The 22,500-nt window shown below is 39.8% G+C and overlaps 1 protein-coding gene across 1 annotated transcript in view; it reads right to left on the reverse strand.

The window, feature by feature from the left end:
- LOC123498252 (anoctamin-8-like) overlaps positions 1 to 22,500 on the reverse strand; it is a 141,681-nt gene that overhangs the window by 12,383 nt on the left and 106,798 nt on the right. The window contains 8 exon segments of the mRNA XM_045245442.1: positions 606 to 661; positions 3,333 to 3,468; positions 4,021 to 4,173; positions 6,435 to 6,443; positions 9,073 to 9,258; positions 9,729 to 9,835; positions 11,135 to 11,251; positions 11,975 to 12,107. Coding sequence (XP_045101377.1) covers positions 606 to 661; positions 3,333 to 3,468; positions 4,021 to 4,173; positions 6,435 to 6,443; positions 9,073 to 9,258; positions 9,729 to 9,835; positions 11,135 to 11,251; positions 11,975 to 12,107 — 897 coding nt within the window.

The following is a 22,500-nucleotide window of genomic DNA, read 5'->3' on the forward strand; positions in this document are numbered from 1 at the left end:
TAAGGGTACGGAGGCTTAAGCTGTCACCTTCTAGCCTCACCTTCGCTATCGTATTAGTTCAGTGCCTGGATAATCTCTCTCTCTCTCTCTCTCTCTCTCTCTCTCTCTCTCTCTCTCTCTCTCTCTCTCTCTCTCTCTCTCTCTCTCTCTCTCTCTCTCTCTCTCTCTCTCTCTCTCTCTCTCTCTCTCTCTCTCTCTCTCTCTCTCTCTCTCTCTCTCTCTCTCTCTCTCTCTCTCTCTCCTCCTCCTCTCCTCTCTCTCTCTCTCTCTCTCTCTCTCTCTCTCTCTCTCTCTCTCTCTCTCTCTCTCTCTCTCTCTCTCTCTCTCTCTCTCTCTCTCTCTCTCTCTCTCTCTCTCTCTCTCTCTCTCTCTCTCTCTCTCTCTCTCTCTCTCTCTCTCTCTCTCTCTCTCTCTCTCTCTCTCTCTCTCTCTCTCTCAATGCACCTCTTCCATTGGGACTTTACGATGCGGACTTCCCTCTTCCCTCCATCTTACAATTTCCCCACCATCCCAAGGAAAGAATATTGCTATCTCTGGAGGACAAGTCTGACAGTCTGACTAATCCTTGCCCAAAAACTGTACGATAACTGCCCCTCGTGACTCACCACCGCCAGCTTGATGATGAGATGGTTCTGGTAGGTCTCCTCCACACGGTAGTTTTCTGAAAGGGGAAAATCAATTAATAGAGCAACACCTCAGACAACCCTTTCTTCCCCCGCCACCGCTAGTCATTTGCGTCACAGAGCGTCCCTAGCGGCTCTTTGGCTCTTTTGTTGTGTTGTGTCCCTCATCGACCTCCCACGGCAAGGCAAGGGTGTTCGTGTCTGTCCGGCCAGCACGTCACTCATTTTTTAAAGGGAATCGAAGCCCTACCCTCAATTTTACATGATATTCATGGTCAGTGTTGTTGTTGTTGTATTGGCAGTCGTCTTGTCGTGTTCTTATAACATTCTGAAATTCACAAACTACCGAGGCTTGTAATTGAGATGATTACGAAACGAAATATTAGGATTACAGTTGTTCTTGTTTTTTATATTGCTGTTGTTGTATTCTCGGCCATCTTGTTAAATTCTTGTAGCATTTTGAACTTAACAAAGTGGTTTTGTAATCAATGTAAGATTATTCATAAACGAAGTATCAGAATAGTTACTGTTGATATTGTTGTTGCACTGACAGCCATCTTGTCATATTCTTGTATTATTTTGAAATCCACAAGCTGTGAGTTGTAACTGAAATAATTATGAGGCGAAATAGTTGGGTTACTGTTACTGATGTTTGTGTTGTTGTTATATATTGTCCTACTATTATATAATTTAACTACTCACAAACAACGTATCTTTGTGATTATGATGATCAAGGAGCGATTTACTTGCGTTACTGTCTGTCATCAGGTTTCGTCATGAGGGGACACGGGATGAAGTGAGTCACGGCATCGTAACAGCAAGGTTATGAAATGGCCGCTAGGCATACGAAAGCGAAATATTTCTTCATCTGAGCCACAGCTGTCAGCCAGTATCGAATTGATAACCTTTAAAATCCTGGCCGGCACTACTACTGAGCCATCCAGTTTCCTATATGACATGAGAGAGTAACAGAGATGCGGCTATGTCAGGCCTCACTCAGGCGTCGCAAGTCAGTAGGAATGGTGGCTGGTGGACGCAGTGGTCTATGATGTTGTCGATTATTGTGCAAGAGCCAAGTCATGTGGGTGACAAACAGACACGGTATAACTCATGACCTTCCTTGTGAAACTTGTAGCACTGGCATCGCAAGACAAAAGTGGCTGAGAACACAGTGGTGAAGTCGTATGACGTTCTCAGTTATTATGCGAGTTCTGTGGATGACAATCGCTCACGGTATTTTATACGAGCCTTATGTGTGCACCGAAAGAGGAGATTTGGGAGAGTGTCCGAATTAAGTGGTGAAGACAGGTCGATATCCAATATGACAAGAAATATTAAAAAAAATGACATGATGAGGCGTGTTAAATAGGTTAGATACTTGTAAGTGGAAGGTAGACTGGCTGCAGATGAACCAAACAAGACACCAGTTAATGCTTTAAGGATAGATTATGAAACCAAATAAAAAGAGAAGAGAAATATCCCATCCTCTAAGTTACAGAATCAAGCGTTGTTTGCCCTTAAGGACAATGATAATGATATTGATAAGGAATAATGAAAGTGATGTTGATGATATAATGTAGGAGTGCACAGAGATGCCTGGATTCGTACAGAAAATGAAATAGATATTATTTTGAATTGGTCTCACTACTTCATGCTTTTCGGGGATTAGAAATTTTGATTGTTTTTTTTTAACTCTTTCACTGCTAAAGGCACTTATTATCTTAATAACAGATGAATATTTGTTTATTTATTTATTTATTTATTCATTTATCTCTTTGACTGCTAGAGGCACATATTATCTTAATAACAAACCACTATTGAAGTATTGATTTTTTTGCTCTGCACCCATATCTAGACGTTATACTGGCTAGAAGATACGAAATCGACTACTCTAATACCTCTTCTATATTGTAGTGTTTGGAGAGATTTTACAGTGATTTTTCAAGTTGTGAATTGTCGCATATCGTTGTGAAAGGTTTTTGATATTTTGAAAATGATATCTTTATGTGAGTGATGGCAAAACAACAAGACACGTCTAGGCTCTGCTCCAGGGGCAACTTTCCTGAACGTTGCCCACCGATCCTTGTTGGAGATTGGTTTTCAATAAAGGGAGGAAAAGTATCGGACCAGTCAGCAACACTAAACAATACGTATCTCAACTTTGAAGGCGCACAACGAGAGGCTCATTGATTGTAGCCCGTTCAATACTTGATCCCAGATGAAGGTGAAGAAAAGTTTCTTACTTATTGGGTACTTGCGTGGCAGGAAACACACACACACACACACACACACACACACACACACACACACACACACACACACACACACACACACACACACACACCGCGTAGTGTAAAGTGGTTAGCACGCTCGACTCACAATCGAGAGGCTCGGGTTCGAGTCCCGGCGCGGCGAGGCAAATGGGCAAGCCTCTTAATGTGTGGCCCCTGTTCACCTAGCAGTAAATAGGTACGGGATGTAACTCGAGGGGTTGTGGCCTCGCTTTCCCGGTGTGTGGAGTGTGTTGTGGTCTCAGTCCTACCTGAAGATCGGTCTATGAGCTCTGAGCTCGCTCCGTAATAGGGAAGACTGGCTGGGGTGACCAGCGGGAGACCGAGGTGAATCACACACACACACACACACACACACACACACACACACACACACACACACACACACACACACACACACACACACACACACACACACCTAGGTCGTTGAGCCACACTGCCAGCTTGGTGTATCCCTCGTCGAAGGCTGAGATGGTGAGGGCCATGAGCACCTTGGGGGCGTAGGACAAGTAGAAGGTATACTCATGCTCCGTGATGAAGGCGTCACACAGGTCCTGAACACACACAGCAGCAAGGTGATACAAGATTGTCAAGACTAACGTGTACTCGAGAACAAGAAAAAAAACTGTGACTAGGTATACAAGATCGTGAGTACTGACTTGTAATGGTTTATCATTTTTTTCTTTTAGTTATGGACGTTCTCTTTAAAAAAAGTCATGAACTACACTGTGTCAAGCTCTGTATCTTTTGGCATTATTTTCTTTGAGAACCCAGATAATGTAAGAATACATACTGATAACTTAAACAGTTTTTAAATATTTTATATATATATATATATATATATATATATATATATATATATATATATATATATATATATATATATAGATAGATAGATAGATAGATAGATAGATAGATATAGATATATAGATAGATAGATAGATAGATAGGTAGATAGATAGCCTTAGTACTTATTGAATCATAATCCTTAGTAAATAGTGCATTATTCGTTTTAGTAAGTACTGAATCATTAGAATTGGTATATATTGAATCATTAATCTTAGTATATATTAAAGTAGTAGCCTTGGCCACGCATCAGTACCCACCTGAAGCTGGAGGATGAGGAGCATAACCACGAAGACCACCAAGAGGCAGCCCAGGACGACAGGAAGAGTGATCAGGTAGCGGGTGAGGTTCCTGCGCCAGGCGGGGTACTCGGGCTCCAGGCGGCCCGTCACCCCGCTCACCCGTAGCTCGCCCTGCACAGCCAGCCAGCAGTCAACTAAGAGGCTACTACTCGACTTCGCTCACAGGGAGGACAGAGGGATGTGTTAAGATGGCAGTGAGTGTTTGCGTTCTCTGCTTAACATTGATAGTGTTGGAGATATTCAAGGGTTCTGAGGCACAGGGACGACACTCATACACCGTACATTTGCGTCTAATTAGGAAAGATTTGTGTACATGTTGTCTGTATTCAGTTTGTATCCCTAGTAGTCTTAGAATTTTAGCACCGTAAAATTGATATATGTTGCAGATATTCAAGCGTTCTGTGAGACGAGAATCATTCAGCATAGATTTCCGTGCATTTAAAAAAGCGTTTATATATCTGAATTCAGATTGCCTCTCCTGTGGTCTAAGAATTTTACCGATCCGTGGTGATATCTCGGTAGCTCCAGTCATGGTGTGATTACGAATATCATCTGCATCTGTGAATATATAACGTGTGGCCTGAATCTAAGCCCCAGGACCACATTCTCTCAAGTTGTTTATCTTCTTTTACAGTTAAGTCGATAAATTAATATCTAGAGAACCTGTAGCAATGCCGGCGTGAACATAATAGTCTGCCGTTCGTGCAACAGTTTGGGGATTTTTGTCACCGCAACTCAAAAGATAAGGCAAGAGACGAGCGCCAAGACCAAATTTATGTCCCGGCGTTTGTTTGCCTTCTATGATACTTGGGTTAGGAAATGTGATGGACGGCTGAACCTATTTTTGTATACCGAATAAATTAAGTCGTGGTAAAAATATCCCTTTGAATCTTCGTTAAGTTTGGTTTGAATGAATATTTTGTTATAGCTTAGAGACAAAGCAAGTATATGAATGGCTGACTTTATACGTTTACGACTGACTGGATAATTGACGCCGTAACATTGAGATCATGTGACGCTTCATTCATAAAAGTAAAAGATGTCAATAAAGTATGAATAAACACTTAGTTAACAAGAAAATCTGATATATTACAACATATAACAATAAGCAATATCAATAATTAAAAACATTGACATATTCAATCATAATTTATGGAGAACATCAAACGTCTCCACCAAGAGAAGTACTTCACGTCCCGAGGAGACACATCCCTTCCAGACAAAGACAAAGTTTCGTCTTCTTCACAAGAAAGGCATCGCTCTCACAAGTCCTTCAGACTGGAGCACTCCACCAACAGGCGCCGCTCAGTCAGGGAGCTTGGCAGTCATCACAATAAACCAGTGTCCTAAGGGACGTGAGGTAACCTTGTATATTTGTACATGCCCCGGTAATAAGAGCAGTGGTGCGATGAAGTCACCAAGCAAGAGCCTACCGGTGCAGATGTGTACTTGTGTCCGCCGCGAGAAAATAATTTTCGAAGAATTGAATATGTTGTTGACTAAGTATTTTTACAGGTAATTTACGCATACCACACTGATGATGTATTTGTTAATGCGGTCTTGAATGTGTGAGAATGGAAGGATTCAGTAATGCCTCAGATAGGTTATCACTTTCTGCAATTATATGCTATATTTGATGTTAGGTTCTACCATTACCAGGTATTACGTAATGTACACAATGTAAGCAACACGTCTATTAGTCAGGAGTTGTACTGTTGGACACACCTCATCATGATGGTGAGTTCTATCACATTGAGGGACAGACACACATTAGACAGACCTGCGCCATGCACACACAAACACTCTCCGATAATAAACTTGCTACTCTAAATATAGTCATTAAACACTCTGTTTTTAAAATACAAGAAGAAAAATATTTTTTACAAAAGTTGATAAATACAAGTGTTCTTGGAAGAGTAAAAAAGTACATTTAAACACTTAAAAAGTGAAAATTTTAAGGTGTTAAAATTCTTAGCGCCGAGTGAGCAGGGTCGGCACGGGAAGCTCCCGAGACAGACAGGTACCACTTTGTGAACGGGGGAAAAAAAAAGCTACTCTTAGGATGCAGCCTGAGCTGTATGCCATGAATGCCACCAATGCGTCAACGCGCAGCCATGCATCTGAGGGAAGGGCGAGGAGGTCACTTGAGAGTCACATAAGAGAGATGGCTGGAAGACCAAGCTACGCTAGTGAAGACGTCACTTAGCACATGCCTACAGTGACCTTCAGTACTGGCTATACTAAGACTCGGAACACTAGCAACGTTACTAGTTAAACCGATGCCCAGAGGCGCAACAAATTACTAGTTAATCCACTCAGTACCAGTAACAGGACTCGCTGCTAGCTACGATCACTTGGCAGTGTGTACTCACCCTGTCCACCTATGACCCATGGGGGAGATAATAGGGTCAGGGTCAGCTACGTGGATCAAAGTGGAGAGCGTTACGTTTACGGCTCGTGTTGGGACTTTATGGACAGTCTACAGTGTCCCAAGCCTGACTTATTGGCCACCTGTGTCCACTCACTTATTGGCCTGTCAAAACTTATATATATATATATATATATATATATATATATATATATATATATATATATATATATATATATATATATATATATATATATTATAAGGTATACCTTATATTCTTATATCATTGCTTATGCTACTTATATTATATGTCTATATTTTTTCTTAGATGTTTAATTACAAGAAAATTAAGAATAAACACACACACACACACACACACACACACACACACACACACACACACACACACACACACACACACACACACACACACACACACACACACAGTGAAAAAAAAAAGAATTACACACACACACACACACACACACACACACACACACACACACACACACACACACACACACACACACACACACACACAGAATTATAATACACTTTGTAGTCTGCGATTCTGAGACTGTTGAAAAAAGCCAAAGCGTGTGAGTGCACAGATAATGCAAAGTGGAAACCTTTTTGGTATTAACACTATGGAGTGATGCAGGTGACACCTGTTGGAAGTAGCCACAGTTGTATAATGATATCATGATATCCTGGTGCCATATAAAGACCTTAGTGGAAGGCAAAGCAACTTCCAACTGGCGAATAACTGTGCTCGTTATTACCAGGAGTATATCGGAGATAATCCTGATATGCCGGCAAGTGTGAGGCGAGGAATGTGCCCAGAGCTGCAGTTTCCACTGCATCTCTACTGCCAACGAACTCTGAACAATTGCCGTGAATATAAGATTGTTAAACAGTAAATTTTTCCTTGCTAATGCTTGACAAGACTTTGAGGGGAAATCTTGACCTTTCTTTGCCTCAGGGTGCCATAAAATATTGATGATATTAACAATTGTTTCTTGTGATTTGTGGCTTACAATAGTCTTGATGTCGTTAGACATCTCATCGAATCATTTGATATATATATATATATATATATATATATATATATATATATATATATATATATATATATATATATATATATGTACAGAGAGAGAGAGAGAGAGAGAGAGAGAGAGAGAGAGAGAGAGAGAGAGAGAGAGAGAGAGAGAGAGAGAGACACACACACACACACACACACACACACACACACACACACACACACACACACACACACACACACACACACACACACACACACACACACACACACACACACACACACACACACACACCGCCATTAGCAGTGTCGTCTTACGTTCACTATTTCGATCTGATACAATTGTTGTTCCTTCGTTTGTTAAAATAAGGAAGCACAAAGGTAATGATAAATAATTGTTTACGCAATGAGACTTGTAACGCACGCATTGATGTACTGAAATGCGACAGATTTTTTTGAAGCATCGGCTTTCCTATGATTATATATATATTATCGAAATTTCCAAAGATATCATGAATTCAACTTCGTAATTACTTCGGTTAACGTAGCATTATTTCCATAAGTAAAAGAGGTGAAATCGAAACAATACTAAAATAATTACCATAATTGTATTACTCGAATAAATAAAAGATGAAAAGAGCATCTTGATAGATCAAAATTTTATTCTAAATTTCTTGAGGAGGTTAAGAGAGGGGCCTTGTTATGACAATATTCGCGACGACCTCGACGATATCGTGACGCTGTTATATCTGTGGGTGCCTCAGCCGGGAGGCTAAACACCGAATCCAAACAAAATAATGTTGCGCTATCAAAAGTTATATACGAGTAAATTCTTCTCCAAAACGTCGTGTATTCCGGAAAAAAAGCAATATAAAACACACACACACACACACACATATATGTATATATATATATATATATATATATATATATATATATATATATATATATATATATATATATATATATATATAAACACCTGCTCGTAATATGGCTTTATTCAGAGAGAGAGAGAGAGAGAGAGAGAGAGAGAGAGAGAGAGAGAGAGAGAGAGAGAGAGAGAGAGAGAGAGAGAGACACCTGCTCATGATATGGCTTTATTCAGAGAGAGAGAGAGAGAGAGAGAGAGAGAGAGAGAGAGAGAGAGAGAGAGAGAGAGAGAGAGAGAGAGAGAGAGAGAGAGAGATAAACACCTGCTCATGATATGGCTTTATTCAGGGAGAGAGAGAGATAGAGAGAGAGAGAGAGAGAGAGAGAGAGAGAGAGAGAGAGAGAGAGAGAGAGAGAGAGAGAGAGAGAGAGAGAGAGAGAGAGAGAGAGAGACGGAATATAATGGACAGATGGAGACATTTATTGAACCTAACCTAAAAAACGAATAGACAAGGAATAGACAAGAAAAAACTGACAAAGAACAGTAAAAAAAATAAAAAGGAAGGAAAAGTACACAGATATAAGAAAGAATCAAGACGAAAGCAACAGATGCGAAGAATGTAGAAACAAAAGACTGAAACAGAAACACACAGATAGGAGAGATAATAAAGGCGAAACAAATTGGTAAACAGAACAAGTTAGGAACAGATTTGCGCCAGACTGGACTCACCGTGAAGTGTGGGCGCGCCTCAGACAGCAGCTCAAACTGTGTGTCCAGCGTGCCCCAGTTGTAAGCGAGCACGGCACTGTGCCTCTTCCACCCCTCCAGCCACATGGATGCCCACACTACGTTAAGCAGCGCGAATAGCACGAAACCTTTGTCCTCCAACGCCTGGTCACGCCCCCACAGACACACCTGCCAGGCCCAGCACGGTTGTAGTAGTGGTTGCGTTGGTGGTGGTGGTATTGATGGTGGTTATGGGTGTAGTAAAAGTAGAAGTAGTTGCAGCAGTAGTATTGGTAGTAGTAGTAGTAGTAGTAGTAGTAGTAGTAGTAGTAGTAGTGAAGTAGTAATATTGTTTTGTTTATTTGTAATGTGATAGTGATAGTTTAACGGAATTGTACAGAGCGAAAAGTAGTAAGCCATATACTGAACATTGCACCCATTAGATTAGTGCCGAAAATATCGAAATAATTATAAAAAGAAAGCAGCACTGAAAAAAAAAATAAATAATAGATGAACACACACACACACACACACACACACACACACACACACACACACACACACACACACACACACACGACGACTTCAGATGACATTGCAAGATTCAAGCGGTTATAGAGTGCATCACTTAGTCCATAATAAGTTTGTCCATTTCTTACCCAGAAGATGAGGCCGATGACTGCGGGCACGGTGAGGGCAGTAGTGTAGTGGCCCAACCAGGCAAAGTAAATGGCGATCTTGGAGCCGAAGTATTGTTGGATAGCCTCTGACGGGAGGGAGGGAGGGAGGGAGGGAAGGGAAGGGAGCGTTAGTCTTGATATGTACGAGTGCTTGTTTTGAGGTAATTGTGTGTATGGAGATGATTGATTGGAAGTTTGAAGTGAATGATTTGATGAAAGATTTATGTTCAGTGTGTGTGTGTGTGTGTGTGTGTGTGTGTGTGTGTGTGTGTGTGTGTGTGTGTGTGCGTGTGTGTCTATTGTTCGTTTTGTTGTTATTGTTATTATTATTATTATTATTATTATTATTATTTATATTATTATTATTATTGTTGTTGTTGTTGTTGTTGTTGTTGTTGTTGTTATTATTATTATTATTATTATTATTATTATTATTATTATTATTATTATTATTATTATTATTATTATTATTATTATTAGTATATTATTATTATTATTATTATTATTATTATTATTATTATTATTATTATTATCATTATTATTGTTATTATTATTATCAATATTATTTTTGTTGTTATCATTGTTATTATTGTTGTTATTATTATCATTATTATCATTATTATCATTATTATTATAATTATTATTATTTTTTTATTATTATTATTACTACTACTACTACTACTACTACTACTACTACTACTACTACTACTACTACTACTACTACTACTACTACTACTACTACTTTTAATACTACAACAACTGCCATTAGTAATTTTGTTCGTATCGCTGATAATAATGGTGAAATCAACAATAATGATAATAATAATAATAATAATAATAATAATAATAATAATAATAATAATAATAATAATAATTGATAATCTCCACTTTTCTGACAAAAAACAAGAAGGTCCAAATGTGTGGCCTTGAACGTTCTCACAAGGTTGATGTACAAAAAGTGTCTTGGCCAAGAAAGGACTCTAGATGTTTATAGGGCAGGGTTGGTGGTGGGCCTGTGTGGGTCATGGCGTGTGTGAGTGATGTGTTTGGGTGTTTTAATGGCAATGCTCGTTTCGTCCATTGTGTTTTATATAGGACGGGATGATAAATATAGCCGATTATTGACCTCAGCCCTTTCTCTTGGCTCTCTCGTCTCTCTCTCTCTCTCTCTCTCTCTCTCTCTCTCTCTCTCTCTCTCTCTCTCTCTCTCTCTCTCTCTCTCTCTCTCTCTCTCTCTCTCTCTCCTTACCTACACATCACTGTCTCTCACCTTTATTATCCAAAATCTCTCAACTTTAGATCAAATAGTGTTTCGTATCTCATTCTCTCGAGGACTAATAAATATGCTGCTGCTCGCTCTTCCTTTGTGTTCCTTCGTGACTCACCTATGGGCTGGTATCTGAAGAATGTCTGGACCCAGGTTCTTCTGAGGTGCTCTATGCGCTTGTAGTCGTGCAAAGGTAGGATGGCGTGGATCATGCCCTCTGACTGAAACTTGGGGACTAGAGAGAGAGAGAGAGAGAGAGAGAGAGAGAGAGAGAGAGAGAGAGAGAGAGAGAGAGAGAGAGAGAGAGAGAGAGATGGAGGGAGGGATGAGAGGGAGGGCGGGAGAGACGATATTAATACTTGGTGGAGAAGAGTAAGCTTGTTGATGTGAAACGTGTGTGTGTGTGTGTGTGTGTGTGTGTGTGTGTGTGTGTGTGTGTGTGTGTGTGTGTGTGTGTGTGTTCATTCTTGCCTGTTTATGTGTTTGTGTCTGTACGCAGATCTATGAAAGACTATTGTGTGCATTTTTATATATCAACATGATATCAAGAAAATTAATAATCCAGAGAAGAAAATCACTCACACACACACACACACACACACACACACACACACACACACACACACACACACACACACACACACACACACACACACACACACACGGGTTGCTCAGTGGTTAGCGCTGGCTTCAAGCTAGAGGTGTTCGTGTCCCCCTGAGATATTTGGGTGTGTCTCCTTTCACGTAGCCCCTGTTCACCTAGCAGTGAGTACGGATATAAATCGAGGAGTTGTGACCTTGTTGTTCCGGTGTGTGGTGTATGCCTGGTCTCAGGCCTATCCGAGGATCTGAGCTCTGAGCTCGTTCCGTAGGGTAACGTCTGGCTGTCTCGTCAGAGACACACACACACACACACACACACACACAGTCGGAAAGAAACACAGGGGTCAGCACTTACTGATAGGCTCTCCCTCCCTGAAGACTGTCCCCTGCACGTCCTCGCCCTGGCCGGCCCTGAGGGAGTGCAGCAGGTACAACACGATGCTCTGCCGCTCCATCGTGTTGAAGAAGGTGGCGCCATCTTCCACGCCCTGCGCGCCACCGCAACACCCTTAGCACCAGTCTCTCAACAACACCACCACCACCTCCACTATCCTCCACTATCACCACTACCACTACTAATTTAACATGCAGGAAGGAAGACTAACAAAAGCACACTAAGGTTTTATGTACTATATTTTCTGCAGAAGTGATGTTTCCTTGACTGACAGATGTTTTATATGTTAACATGAATTTACTATTATTTTAGGTTCATGCAGTTACCATTTACTTTGAATATTGATGGTTATGATGATAATAATGCACTACTAATTGGATGTGATTTTTAACATAAGTAGCAAAAAAAGTGTCATTGTAAGATTAGTATAATCTAAATGATTCTTACAATGAATTTGAAACTAGAGCTATGGTGCTGAAAGAGATTAAAATGTCCTGGGCAAAATATAGTAATTGTTTCTCTGAAGATCTCCAAAGTGATCGAGTCTAGTGGTCAAGTGCGACGTGACAAACGTTTTGTCTTGTCTGTTCATCCCATCCCCAGCCTTCACGTCCCGCCCCTCACGCCTCGGCCACTGATAACCCATCCTGCTAGTCCAATCGTTCTCAACCTGTGGGGCATGTCCCCCTAAGGGGGCGTCAGTAATTTCCAATGGGAGCGCGAGCACTTGGGAAAAAGCAGGAAATTCTCTAATTATATTTGTCATTCTCTTAACGAGAGCATGGTCACGTAATGAAAAGTTTATGAAAATGCAGAAGTATCAGTTTTTCTTTAAAATGTGTGAGGGAATTGTATTCATAGATATAAGGGGAGTGTGGAAAGGACAAATTCTTAGAGGGAGTGTGGTAAAAAGGTTAGGGTGCACTGCGCTAGTCACAGTAAGTTAAAGTGTAACTATTCTGCAGTTATGACATTATTTGACTGGTACTGAGATGGATTGTTTACGAGTGTCACATTAAACGGTGGTTTTTATTATTTTATTTCTACTGTTGTCATAGAGGTATTACTTTTTTTTTTGTTCACGCACGTGTGTTCTCATGGACGTCAAGAGGAATGTTGTGTAGGTCAGGTAGCATTTGCATTCTCCTTACGTGCTTGTGATCGTTTTTTTCTTTTTTTTTTTAAGTGTGTGTGGCGGGGCCCATAGGGATTGTTGGTTGTGTCTTTGTTGCCGCTGCCTGACTGTTTCGCGCCATTTTAGTTTTGTCTCATGCCTTTCATGTTTCACCGCCCACTTTATTTAGTCGATTTAACGATGCATGACTTGTTTTTATTTTATTCTTCTTTTTTGCTGCCTGGTGCTGAGGATACATTATTAGTATTTTTGAACAGCACCATGATTAGGATTATCTTTACTTTTCTACCTCTTTTTTTCTTTATAAGACTGCTTAACATGAAAAAAAAATCAAAACAGTGAATTTACTACTATACTGCCACCTTTGCTTTAGAACATTCTCTCTCTCTCTCTCTCTCTCTCTCTCTCTCTCTCTCTCTCTCTCTCTCTCTCTCTCTCTCTCTCTCTCTCTCTCTCTCTCTCTCTCTCTCTCTCTCTCTCTCTCTCTCTCTCTCTCTCTCTCTCTCTCTCTCTCTCTCTCTCTCTCTCTCTCTCAATAAATAGGACACTAATGAAGGTCGCTCAAGGGCAGGACAAATAATTTATCAGAAAGGAAAGTCAAACAACCATCAACGTCCGCAACAGGTTTGTGTCCACAGCGCCTGGTGAAGGAAGCCAAACAGCGCCACAGTCTCAAGAAATAATAGAGAGAGAGAGAGAGAGAGAGAGAGAGAGAGAGAGAGAGAGAGAGAGAGAGAGAGAAATAACATTAAGTAATTATAGTCCCAATACAGTAAGATCCTGTAATAGTAAAAAGTATTTGATTTAATATCCTGCTTTTACGTAACTTGGTCGTTTTTTTCGTGATTCGCGTCTTGTATCTAAACAAAACGAAAAAAAAAAAAAAAAAAACAAGACTCGGTAATCTTAGTTCTCATTAAAATAACACCGAGTAATGGTAAAAAATACTCTTTCTTATATAAGATCGTAGTTCTTAACCAGTCGTGTCTTTCCTGGTTCTCGTGGTGAATCAAGGCAGGACAGGTTGCAATCATCAGACAGCTTAATGTTTCACGCTGACCTTTCCCGTGTCCTTGTGGCAGCTGAGGCGCTTTATACTTTGGTTCTTATTGTATGTCATTCAAGATGCATGCCACAGAGCTCCTTGTGATGGATGAATTTATTTTAGTCCATCGAGGATAATGCACGAAAGATAAACTTGTTCCAGTGAGAAAAAAAAAAAAAACAATGATAAACTTGATCCCGGACAGAAATACGTAAGAAGAAAGAATTTGATTTGGTATATAAGAATTATCAACTTCATATAGCCAAGAACATACACAGAAAATAAACAGTAATATTTGCAAGATTTAATATGAATTATTAAGATTTTGATTTATTTTTTATGGTGTTGACTTTAAACGTATGATTATCTTGATATGGCGATTGATAATAATGGATGATTAACTTGACACTGCGATTAATATATACGAGAATGGATCGTAAAACTGACACGGCGATCAGTATACACAATTGGGCCTAAAACCTAACAAACAACAGACTGCAGAATCATTTATCATGCACCCGGTGACCCACAAAGCACTCTCCTGCCTTTTGTTCATGACTTAATAAAATTGCATCACAGTCAAAGATAATCCTTTCACAACAATGGTCTTTTGTTTACATTCAGACCACTTTATAAAAACCTTTGGCATAAATACACGGAAAAAGAGAAAGAGAACAATAGGCTTTGTCTTTTTCGTGGCCACAAAACTAAGAAACTTTAGTGAAACAATAGAGAATAGACATCTGAGATAAAGATGATCATGGTTTGAAAAATTATTAACAATGAACGGGTAAATGCAACATCACTTTTTGAGTACAATTGTAAAAAAAAAAAAAAAAAAACACAATGAAAATGAGTCACAAAAAGAGAAACATCACAGAAAAAGAACATGAAAAAATACGATGAGTACTTTGAAACCTCCCTCTCTAATGTATATAAGTCATCGTGAATAGAAAGTTCCATAATTTTCTTAGTTTTTTTTTTCAATCTGCCACATATATTATAAAAGGCATCACAATTTCCACAGGGAACGTAAGACTGACTAGCTTTATGTGAGGGACTGACAAACTGATGACTCTGCCAGAAAACCCGCTAAGCCACACTAAGCCTGTACACTGTAATGAGAGAGAGAGAGAGAGAGAGAGAGAGAGAGAGAGAGAGAGAGTGTTGGCCATTACTGAGGTATTTCCTTTTTTTTTTTTTTTTGACGCTAAGATTGAAAACGCAGAATTTAAGCGAACACGTTTACAAGGTTGGTTTGTCAGTCATTTTATGTTTATTGATGTATCTATTTTCTTAATCCATTAATGTGTTTATTTTTTTTTTCTGATTCCCATTTTTTTTTATTATTTTCATCTTCCATTTTCTCGCACTCATTTCCTTTTTTCTTCTTCTGCTTTCTTTCGTTCGTTAGGTCTTCTTCATTATTTCCTTATTTCTTTATTTTTGACGATTAAGGAGGTGTTACTACATCTTCCTCAGACCTCACTTAAAATACATTATGACAGTATTTCAACACGCCGAGGGTAAACTGAGCCGGGGACTGTTCATTACGCAATATTGATAATACCAGACGTGAACCTTTCACTCTCATATTCCTGAGAAGTTATCAGATAACAGATGCCGATAGAATGAAATGTTATAATTTTGAAAATAGTTAACGAATGAGAAAAGATTAGATTTAATGAAACACTAAAAGGATTTCCAAGCATTGATTAAAAGAATAATTATGTTCTACAAAAATGTCTTTCGGGTGTTAAGAGATTTTAATGGACCCGATCGTTATTAAAAAGACAGTCAACGAATAAATGAAAATATATATTGCAATGTTGTGTAACAGTTAAAGGGTTTGCAAACATTGATTAAAAGAACACTATCCAATGACAGTTGACTGATGAAAATACGACAATGTCCCAAAGTACCTGAACACGCAATAGTGGAAAAGAAAATTGTGAAGGATAATAAACAAACGACAAATTAATTTAAGATTGCTATCAAACGATGCTCAGACAATTAAAGCTAAACTGCACTTAGCGCCTCGCCAACGCTGAGGTAAAGGAAGCTTATACTACGCGTTTGCCTCGTGTGTTCATTACAAACTCAGCATTAATTACTTTGAGTGTGTGTATGTGTGTGTGTATGTGTGTGTGTGTGTGTGTGTGTGTGTGTGTGTGTGTGTGTGTGTGTGTGTGTGTGTGTGTGTGTGTGTGTGTGTGGGTGCGTGCGTGCGTGCGTCGAGTCCTGGCGGATCATCGCAGTGGTGGTGTGCCCTCCTTCTTTCCCCTCACTCCCTCGGGCGCCACCTGACCTTGTTGTGGGGCGCTGCTAAATCAATTAATTACTCCTCGAGTGACGGCCACACCATCTAATTTGGACCATAACACCTGCTCTCTCTCTCTCTCTCTCTCTCTCTCTCTCTCTCTCTCTCTCTCTCTCTCTCTCTCTCTCTCTCTCTCTCTCTCTCTCTCTCTCTCTCTCTCTCTCTCTCTCTCTCTCTCTCTCTCTCTCTCTCTCTCTCTCTCTCTCTCTCTCTCCATCCTCTGATTTCATGAAATATCTAATTTATATATTATCTATTTGTTTATTTATTTTTGTCTATTTATATATTGCCTTAATTAACTTTTACCATAAATAGTTTTTGTACAAAATTGTTGTTCTTTTCTATAAATTTTACTACACATTTTCTAGAGACATGTGATGTTTTCTTAACTTTAAATAAACACACACCCACATTTTTGGTGCCTACTTTTCCGCCTGACGGTGTCGTGGGACGGGCTTGAGTGACTTTCTCCGCCTGAGGCTGCGAGTCTGTCCCAGCCAGTGTGGAACCTTTTTTTTTTTGACACTTTAAAATTCAATTTTTCAAACCAGACGGTCCCTGAGGGTTGCCTCGCGAGCTTGCCGGGGATTAACCAGCGTTGTGTAATACTGTGCCGCCATGCAAGGCCTGAATTAGGTGCACGGCACCTGAAGGTCATTGACGGCACTGCCTAGTACACACGTGTAGGAAGTGTCTCGTACATATGAGTGTAGTTACTCTCTACACTGATGGATATGAGAGGAAAGCGAATAGCCACCAGCAATGTCAGTGTTGGATGCTAAACCTTATGTCTTTCCCGCGGCAATTGTGCAGCCACGTCTTGTTTCACAACGGCGTGAACCATTGCTCCTGTCATCCTCGCGGGACAGGCAGCTCTCACGGTGGTGCCTGCTGCCTTTGTTGTCCGCGACACCTCTCTTCAAGCATTGTATAGACTTAGAGTAAGTGAGCAGACAGCCAAAATAAAGTGGAGCTGAACGTGCCGTGCGTCCAGCTCCACCAGCATCCGTACACCTCTCAGCCATCACCACTTGGGCCACATCGCTGCAGGAGAGTATGTTGTGATTCAAGGCCAGCGAAAGTGAGTGAGAACAAGGCCTTTACGATCACCTGCTTCAGGGAAATGTTGTTAAAGAGAACAATAACAAACACCAACAGGTGAGGCAATGCCGGGAAGGAAACACAGGGAGACTAGCGAATGTTGCAGATAGATAACAAGCGATGAGACAAATAGCCATCGCGATCATGTGTGTAACATGAGACCTATTTTGTGAATTGCACACCGTGTACCGGTGTGTGTGTGTGTATATATATATATATATATATATATATATATATATATATATATATATATATATATATATATATATATATATATATATATATATATATATATATATATATATATATATATATATATATATATATATATATATATATATATATATATATATATATATATATATATATATATATATATATATATATATATATATATATATATATATATATATATATATATATATATATATATATATATATATATATATATATATATATTTCATTCATTCATTTATTACGAAGATCTTAAGCTCTGAACCTACATTTTTTTCTGTTGTATTGATATTTCAGCAGGTATTCACACATGAAGATGGAAATATTCTATCACATTTCTGGCAGACTCTGTGCTTCGCACCTGGACGGCTTTCGACCAGACAACTTTAAAAATGGGGAGTGGAGTCATTAGCAATAGGGTGGATGCGAGGTGCACGTGGCTAGAAGGTCAAATGTGAGGGACGGAGGAAGAGTAGGTGACGGACCCTTTTTGAAACACCGCCATGAATACAGTAAGGGGAGAGGCACTGCCGCCCTGGAGAAGTGAGCCGTAGGACGAAGAACCGGGTCAGACATGTGATGGAACTGCTGGATCCTTATGAGTTTTAACCATGAACTCTTACCACCATACACACACACACACACACACACACACACACACACACACACACGCGCGCGTGCAATAGCAAGTGTTTCTCCAAACCTGTACAGGTTGGGAGCATCACCATTATGATTATATATACGTTCATCACCGAACGCTTTCATTTGTCCCTTGAATGTGATATTTTTGTATCTATCTGTGTGGCTGTTCAATAAATGGATAGCATTCTGTGACTTATACATATCAAGTGAATTAACTAACTTTTTTGGAATATTCTTCTATCATCAATTTTGGGGAACTACACGTTGATTTCCTGAAGCTTCTTTCTCCCTCATTTTTTGGCGATATTACATGACACGTAAAAAGAAAGAGAAAAGTCATTGGTCATTAATCAGTTGACTAAGTTCCCTAATTTCCACAGTGTTTTGCATTTCTCTTAATCCTGAGTCCGGTGATCTGCTGACAGTCTGTTGGAAGACCTGACAACTAACAGATTACCCGCAGAAAAGAGACATTGAGATTAAGCACAACGAGAATGATTGCAGCGAGTTAATGGAATATTGGTTATGATTCCAACCCTGATGGCGAAAGCAGCAAGGCAAAAAAAAGCTGAGGTTATAGAAAAACAGCTGATAGCGAGTTGAAAAATAAGTGAGAGAGAAGGAAAACTGAAAAAGAGTTCATAACATAGAAGAGTGTGGAAAAATAGCTGATGACGAGATGCGATAGTGATATAAAACAGTTGATAACAATGGAAAGGATCGAAAAACAGCTTATAACGAAGGAAAATTCTATAAAAACAACTAATGACTAAGTGAGATCGTAATAAAAACAGCTGATAACAAAGGTAACAGTAAGAAAAACAACCACTAACGGAGGAAACTGTAGAAAACAGCTGATGGTGAAAAGAGACTATCAAAAAACATCTAATGAGGAAGGAATACACAACAAAATAGCTGACGAAAGAGGGAGACTGAAGGAAAATTGATAATGAATGAAAAAGATAATGACAAAGGGATTAAAAAATGAAGATGAAGGAAGAGAGATAAAGTATAACGATAAAGAAAAGGAGAGTCGAAAAATAACAAGAACAGCAAGTGAAGAACGGGTTTAGTACTAGAGAGAAGGAAACAAAGGATCTCCCTCCTCTGCTTATTTGTATGAAGATCAAACGGTAACAAAAAAAAAAAAAAAAAAAAAAAACACTGATTTACATATATAAAGCTCATACATTCGAGAGGTATAACCAAGTAAATCTCTATAAGCTGGTTTATGTATTGTTAATTGGATCTTTACCATAGACTGCTACGTTGACTGCGAGTACTTGTCTTCACTAGCTGAGGACAGCGCCGATACTGACTGATGCTTCCTTCCACTGGTTGGCCAAATATCCACAATATCTTAGTCGTGCGGCAAAGTGACCTAATGCCGCCGAAATATTTACAGTAAACAGCGGTTAAGTCGGACCCGAGTAAGCCGGATATCAGATATGTCGAACACTTTTAGGATTTTTTTTTTTTTTTTTTTCCTTCTTTTTTTTTTTTTTTTTACGTCTTATCACGATGCTACTAGTAGGCATATTTTGCCCTTTGATTGAGTAATGTTAAGCCACTAGACTAGACTGATATACTTGCTAAAATACCCTTGAAAGTTCTTACATTGCCTGTATCATTTGAGTTGTCCAAGCCATGAGAGATGCAAAACGGCTCGTATGCCGCAGCATTGTTTACACTGCTAACAGCAACCAAGAGGCAGTTTCTACCTCAGCTTTCGTTTGCATAGGAGATGTATTTTCAATGCATGTGAGTTGATGTGTGTGTGTGTGTGTGTGTGTGTGTGTGTGTGTGTGTGTGTGTGTGTGTGTGTGTGTGTGTGTGTGTGTGTGTGTGTGTGTGTGTGTGTGTGTGTGTGTGTGTGTGTGTGTGTGTGTGTGTGTGTGTGTGTGTGTGTGTGTGTGTGTGTGTGTGTGTGTGTGTGTGTGTGTGTGTGTGTGTGTGTGTGTGTGTGTGTGTGTTCGCGCCTTGTGTTTGTGTGTGTGTGTGTGTGTGTGTGTGTGTGTGTGTGTGTGTGTGTGTGTGTGTGTGTGTGTGTAATTCATCTCGGTCGCCTGCTGGTCACCCAGCCAGCCTTCCCCATTACGGAGCAGGCTCAGAGCTCATAGACCGATCTTCGGGTAGGACTGAGACCATAACACACTCCACACACCTGGAAAGTGAGGCCACAATCCCTCGAGTTACATCCCGTACCTATTTACTGCTAGGTGACCAGGGGCCACACATTAAGAGGCTTGCCCATTTGCCTCGCTGCATTCCGGGACTTCAACCCGAGCCCTCTTGGTTGTGAGCCGAGTGTGCTAACCACTACACTACACTGTGTGTGTGTGTGTGTGTGTGTGTGTGTGTGTGTGTGTGTGTGTCACTGTTTGATCTGCTGCAGTCTCTGACGAGACAGCCAGACGTTACTCTACGGAACGAGCTCAGAGCTCATTATTTCCGATCTTCGGATAGGCCTGAGACCAGGCACACACCACACACCGGGACAACAAGGTCTCAACTCCTCGATTTACATCCCGTACCTACTCACTGCTAGGTGAACAGCTACACGTGAAAGGAGACACACCCAAATATCTCCACCCGGCCGGGGAATCAAACCCCGGTCATCTGGCTTGTGAATCCAGCGCTCTAACCACTGAGCTACCGGGCGTGTGTGTGTGTGTGTGTGTGTGTGTGTGTGTGTGTGTGTGTGTGTGTGCGAGGTTACTATATTACTAATTTGTGAGGTACCATATTAGATTAAACGAGTACAAATAGTCCAGAATCAAACCACTAAGGACTTTTGGTGGGAGTTTAATGTTAGTTTGGTAAGTATAGCAAGAAAATAGTAACACTTAGCCAATCAGGAGACATCGGTCATTCTTTCGTATTCTTAACGTTTCAGTGTTTTATCTTCACTACCTGTTCCATGCTTCTTTTGACCATACTAGTCAATGGAATCTGGCTTGGTGTTTTTTCTTTTCTTTTTATGGTTCTAGTAATAGCTTAATAAGGAATACGCACCATTAATAACAAAAATACCTTTGAGAACTCTATTAATTATTCCTGTGAAGCTTAAAATTTTTTCCTAATTAAGCCGCGAAACATTTGTGACACATTAGCGAGTGGTAGAGTCATGTTTAGTAGTCAGGCAGCATAGCATACTCATTTCACTGTTTGTATTGATTTTTTTCTCCCACTTTTTAAAAAAGGAGGAAGTTCCAAGAAACCATCAGACCTAAACGTAACATTCCCTGTACGAACTGATAAGAAAGTGTTACTAGATCCGAGAATTAATGACAAAGGAAAAACTAGAAAATTCAAAGAAGTGGAGAATTTTGATTTATTTGTGACCCCAACTGTAACATATTAACAAAAGTAATTTAACGATCTGAGTTTGCTAGTAGTGTCACTGGATGGTAGAACTGGAGACTAGCGGAAATAAACGTAAAGGGAATTTGGAATCTTACTCGCTACGTCTGTATTATGTTGGCACGTTCTGGCCTGGTAACACGCAGTCACTAGTTTCGAAGTGATAAAACATGATAGGAAGTAACTGAAGAAGTATATATAAACAGGCTCTTCACATAAAGAGCGCATGGGTTATCATTTGACTTCTGAAAATGAATGCTTGCGTATCTTCAACTGGAAACATTTCGTCGCCAGAGCGTGGTGGAAAGTGCCTGAAGAGTTGTACGTACACAAGCATCTGAATAAACCACACACCGCGACTGATGTGCAGCGAAAGAACCTTGATATTTTTAGACACATGCAATATATTGTTTTACTTTTTGTTTAGCCGTGATTGTTGTCAGTTACTAGTGATCTGTCTGTACATGAAGGGATAGTGTACAATGTCAGTGTTTTCAGACGTCTTAGTGTCGTTTTTTTCACTACTTTTGTCTTAACAGGTTTTAAAGGAAGGTGTTAGATTTTTCAAGTATTTTCTATGACTAATGACAGTTCAACACTGATGTGTGTTGTTGGTGATCATGTCTATAGATGAAAGGTAACAGATC

The sequence above is a fragment of the Portunus trituberculatus genome, chromosome 47, assembly GCF_017591435.1.
Source record: "Portunus trituberculatus isolate SZX2019 chromosome 47, ASM1759143v1, whole genome shotgun sequence".
Taxonomy (NCBI): domain Eukaryota; kingdom Metazoa; phylum Arthropoda; class Malacostraca; order Decapoda; family Portunidae; genus Portunus; species Portunus trituberculatus.